General features: G+C 56.0%; 1 protein-coding gene across 1 annotated transcript; it reads left to right on the top strand.

The window, feature by feature from the left end:
* Nucleotides 1-1,165: 1,165 nt before the first annotated feature.
* Nucleotides 1,166-4,408, top strand: LOC134475398 (EKC/KEOPS complex subunit LAGE3-like). Its single transcript, XM_063245672.1, has 3 exons — nucleotides 1,166-3,593; nucleotides 3,897-4,019; nucleotides 4,212-4,408. Exons 1-3 carry the CDS (start codon nucleotides 3,403-3,405, stop codon nucleotides 4,348-4,350), a joined length of 453 nt encoding a protein of 150 aa, XP_063101742.1. The 5' UTR covers nucleotides 1,166-3,402; the 3' UTR covers nucleotides 4,351-4,408.

Below are 4,408 nucleotides of genomic sequence, written 5' to 3'. Positions count from 1 at the left end.
GTGGCGCCTTTGCAAACATGCCCACACCTAGGAGATGCCTGCCAAGCCAGATGGTATGGTGGCCTGCAAGCCTCTTGTGTTGCCAGGCACCCTGCTGGGCCTTGCCTTGTACCAGTGGATCCCTAACCATCAGGTCTCCTTCAGGGTCACCCAGCCCTAAGTCCCAACGACTCCTTTCTGCTACAGGGGCACTGAATGTGTCCAGAGGCAGGACTCTGTACCAGGGAAGTCTGGGGACCCAACAGAGCCCTGGGGCGGGACTGGGGATATTCCTTGCCTGAGACCTGGACACCTCGGTAAGCTGCTGGACCCTCGACTCCCACTGGGGAAGCCCGGCTGTGGGCGCTGTGCTGGCCGAATCCCTGACGCTCCCGTAGCTCCTGAAACCCCACCCCCACCCGCACCGAATTCTGGAGGAGGAGTTGGCTCTGGGCAAGCCCAGGCTGATCCAGCTGAGTCCCCAGCCCAGTCCCAGGAGCTCCTGGGCCAGGAACCATGCGCTGTCTGGGGTGCTGCTCCCTAGCGGGGCTCACACTGGGGGTGTGCCCAGGACGCCCAGAGAGAAAGCCCTCCAGAGGCCAGCAGCTCTCCATGACCTCCAAGGGATCAGCAGGCCCACACATCTCAAACCCTTTGGTGTAAAGCTGGGCCCTTCAAAAGTCCGCATCAGGGGGACCCGTGCCAGCCTCGTCCCCTTCTTCTAAGGGAGAACACTATTCGGGCCACATCTCTGGGAAAGGGGTCCAGTAAACTCTGCAGAACTCGGAACACACCATCATCCACACCCAGGTAAGAGATGAAGCTAAGCTGGCCTCAGGTCGCCTAGAAGGTGGCTAGGACAATTTGAAGGGAATCAGCTGGAGGGCAATGAGAGACTGGCAGGCTGTGGAGAGAAGAGAGGAGAAGGGAGAACGCGGGCAGTGAGGGAACAGTGAGGCTGGTCAGGGCAAGCTCGGTCTGACGCTGCAGGACTGTGCTGCAAATGCAACCAACCTCGCACGGGAAGCACTAGAAGAAAACCGCGTCTCTACTAAACATGTACGGGGTACACGATAGAAGGACAAAATGCCATAGCGCTTATACTGCATTAAAATTATAAGTAATCTAGAGATTCCTAAAACTATTTGCAGAGGGGGCATGCCAATGCTACATTTGATGCAAGGGCTCTGAGTTCATGGCGGTTCAGGTTCAGGGACCTGATCCCAAGCCTGGAGTAGCTCCCCGTGGATGCTGAGTCATGACTGTATTGGTTTGAAGCCCAGAAATTCAAGAACATCCTGAGTATCTGGCAAAGAGTTCCTTATTTAACTATCACTCTCAAATTTGTTCGCCTGGGCCCCATCGTTTCATAGTCAAAATTGTTAAACATTGTGACCGACGTGACAGAAACATATCTTTGTCACGTGCCAAACAAGTCTTTTCTGACTGAGACACATGAAGGCTGTGACTGGCAGTGCTTAGGCCAGGACTGGCAGTGTGGAGGGCACTATTTAACCGGCACCTCCCATGGGTGGGGCTTTTGTGCTCATATGTGAGTAGTCGGAAGGAACAGAAGAAAAACATCTAATGTAACCCAATGAATCACTGAAGCGAGCTACCAGCTGCCCTCTGGAGAGACAGCTTTCAAGGAAGGTCCAGCACTGTTGCAGAATTTGGAAAAGACCGCTTTGCAGAAGCAGCTCAAAGCCACAGACACAAAGGGAGCTGTGTGGCGTCAGCCCCCTGGTGTCTAGCCTTGGCCCTGAGACTCGGTGACTTCAGGGAGTGCCCAGGACAACAGTGATCACCGCATCAAGCAGAGGTGCCAATTAGAAGAACTTTCCAGGGAATAATTCAGCCTCTAGTGAATAGTACCGAATAACTACAACTTCTGCAAAGTAGTTCACTTGGGAACTAATTAGAAGTTTTTCTCCACAAGTAATGAATCACTTTCTTAACTGTTCTGTTGACAAATGTAATACATGCTAACTGTAATCACACACACACACACACACACACACACACACACACACACACACACGAGTTTGGAAAGGAAAAGCCAGATGATTTCACACACATCTGTCATCACACGACTCAGAGGGTGGAGGCAGGAGGATCCCAGTGAGTTCAAGGCCAACCTGGGCTACAAAGTGACTTCAAGGCCAGCCAAAAGTGCATAGTGGAGGAACAAAGAAAGAAAGTAAAACTCAACTGCTATTTCATCATTAAAAGTAACCACACTGAAAGTGTGGCATATTTGTGGATAAATAAGCCAATTCCTGCTTACTACTTTAAACGACGATTGGAACGTGATACCCAAGGCATGTTTTTGGTTATCATCATTCTATTGTTAGTGGTTTAGGAAAGACTTCAGCTATCCAGATGGCCAAATAAGTTCCCGGAAATTTTCTTTCAGTATGTTTGGTTTGATCCTACATATTTCGTGAACACGTTGTAAACCATTCATATACAAAGAACCCTTCCTGTGTATAGTAGTCCTTTAGACACTTCTTTCATGCTTCTACTGAGATACACAACAAGAGCTGAACAAGTCCGTGTTGATCGCCCATCCTGTTTCGATTCACTCAACAGTGATTATTCGCATCTCAAACTTACCCAAGAGCGGCTGTTCCGGGCACACCCCTGGGTGGGCACCACCAGGAAGCTGCACTCCTGACTGCACGCCCGGGCCTGGAGAGTATGGGGCTGGGCTTGGCCACAGCCACTTCCTCCCCAAGAACCCGGTTGGGGGGCATTGGTTGGAGGCAGGGACCATGGGCCAGCACAGCGCCCAAGGCCTGGCTCCCCCTGTGGGCGTTACAGGTCCAGCAGCTCCAAGAGGCGTCCAGATCCCAGACAGGGCCTCTTCCCCACCACGCCCAGCCCCGTCCCGTCCTGCACAGTCCAGCACCAGGCATTCACACAAGAAACGGCTTTGATGCTCCTAACCTGCCAGGCCTTGTCCTGTGCCATCCCACCCAGCGGCTCCGGAGGGCCCCATAGATTTTGCCACTACAGAGCATGACCTCTGGAACTCCTCAGTGCCCGGTAACCCAAGGGCATCTCTGGACCCAAGGGCTGAGCCAGCTTGGAGGGGACCCCACGCCTGAAGGTCCATTGCGCATGGGCACTGGGCGTGGGGGGGGGCGTTCTGGACGGGGCTCTGTGAGGAAAGCCCCGTTGCCTGGCAACCAAAGAGCAGTTTAGGCCTGAAGGCCAGTTTGGCGGGAAATCCGCTCGCGCGCGCATGAGCGCACACACAGGTACGCACGCACACACGCACACATACACGAGAGCCACCTTGCGCAGGCGCTATAGGCATCACCAGGTGCATTGTGGGCGGTGAAAGGGGCGGAGCTTCACAGAGGCCTACTTAGTCCGTCCTAATCCAGGCAGCGTCTGAGGGGAAGAGGTCCGGCAGCCATGCAGTCCTCTGGCAGTGCTGAGGGCGGAGCGGACGGCCACAGGAGTGACCAGGCTGGCGCAGGTGTCTCCGGGGACGAGGGAGCCTACGCTGCAACCATTTTGCGGATCGTCCAGATACCCCATGGCCCGTGGCCCTTTGGGGACATTGTGCTCTTGGTCAGCAGGACAGGGACCGGTCTACATGAATTGTATCCTTCAGGACGGGGCCTTGGTTGGGGGACGGGGAGGCGTGGGGAGCGGAGCCAGAGACGCGCAAGACCCACGGTGGACGCGGGGACAGGAGAGGGGATGGGGTCCCGGGCGGAGGGGCCGCGTGGACAGGCACAGCCCGGGCGAAGGGGGCGAGGGAGGGGAGCCACGTGGGTGAGCACAGCCTGAGAGCTCCCGGGCCTGGACTGGACCGGACAGATCGGAACTGGACAGGAGGGGACAGAGGACCTGGCGGGCCGGGAGTGGACAGTAGCGCATCAGGCCTTAACCTCTCACCACAGCAAGGTCAGGGTGCCTTTCTGGTCCTCCCTGGAGGCTGAGGTCAGCCTAAGGTACCTGGCTGATTTCGGGGAGAGCCCTGACCTTCACCGGGTGCTCACCAGGGACCGCAGCGTCCTGACTGTGTGAGGCCGCGGGGCACGGTGGGCGCAGATGGCGGTGGGGGGGGGGATGAGTTTGCGGTCTCTCTGAGTGCAGGAGGTGCTGAGTGTGGGCAGTGCAGAATGTCGGGGTCCCTGAGTATGGAGGAAGCTGAATTTGGGGGTGCTGACCAGGCTCCGAGTCCTGACCCGGAGCGATTGTCCCTTGTCTCGCAGGAGATGGGTCGCCCAGGACCGTGGCCACCTCCAGATAGTGTTCACCCAGTTCCTGGAGGAACTTGCCCTGCTCTTGCGGATCCTGCAGCGCTTGAAGCCCTTGTTTCCGGCCTCTTCTCTTCTGGCAAAAGGGGGCTGAAGCCCATACCACATTGAGCGTGTGGCACTGAAAAAAATAAAGCTGAGCAACCTTTCTG

Source organism: Cavia porcellus, unplaced genomic scaffold (genome assembly GCF_034190915.1).
Source record: "Cavia porcellus strain 051 isolate PalLab524CR breed Dunkin Hartley unplaced genomic scaffold, mCavPor4.1 scaffold_3, whole genome shotgun sequence".
NCBI classification, from domain to species: Eukaryota; Metazoa; Chordata; class Mammalia; order Rodentia; family Caviidae; genus Cavia; species Cavia porcellus.
The sequence above is the reverse complement of the archived record's forward strand: the minus strand, read 5'-3'. Positions and strand labels throughout refer to the sequence as shown.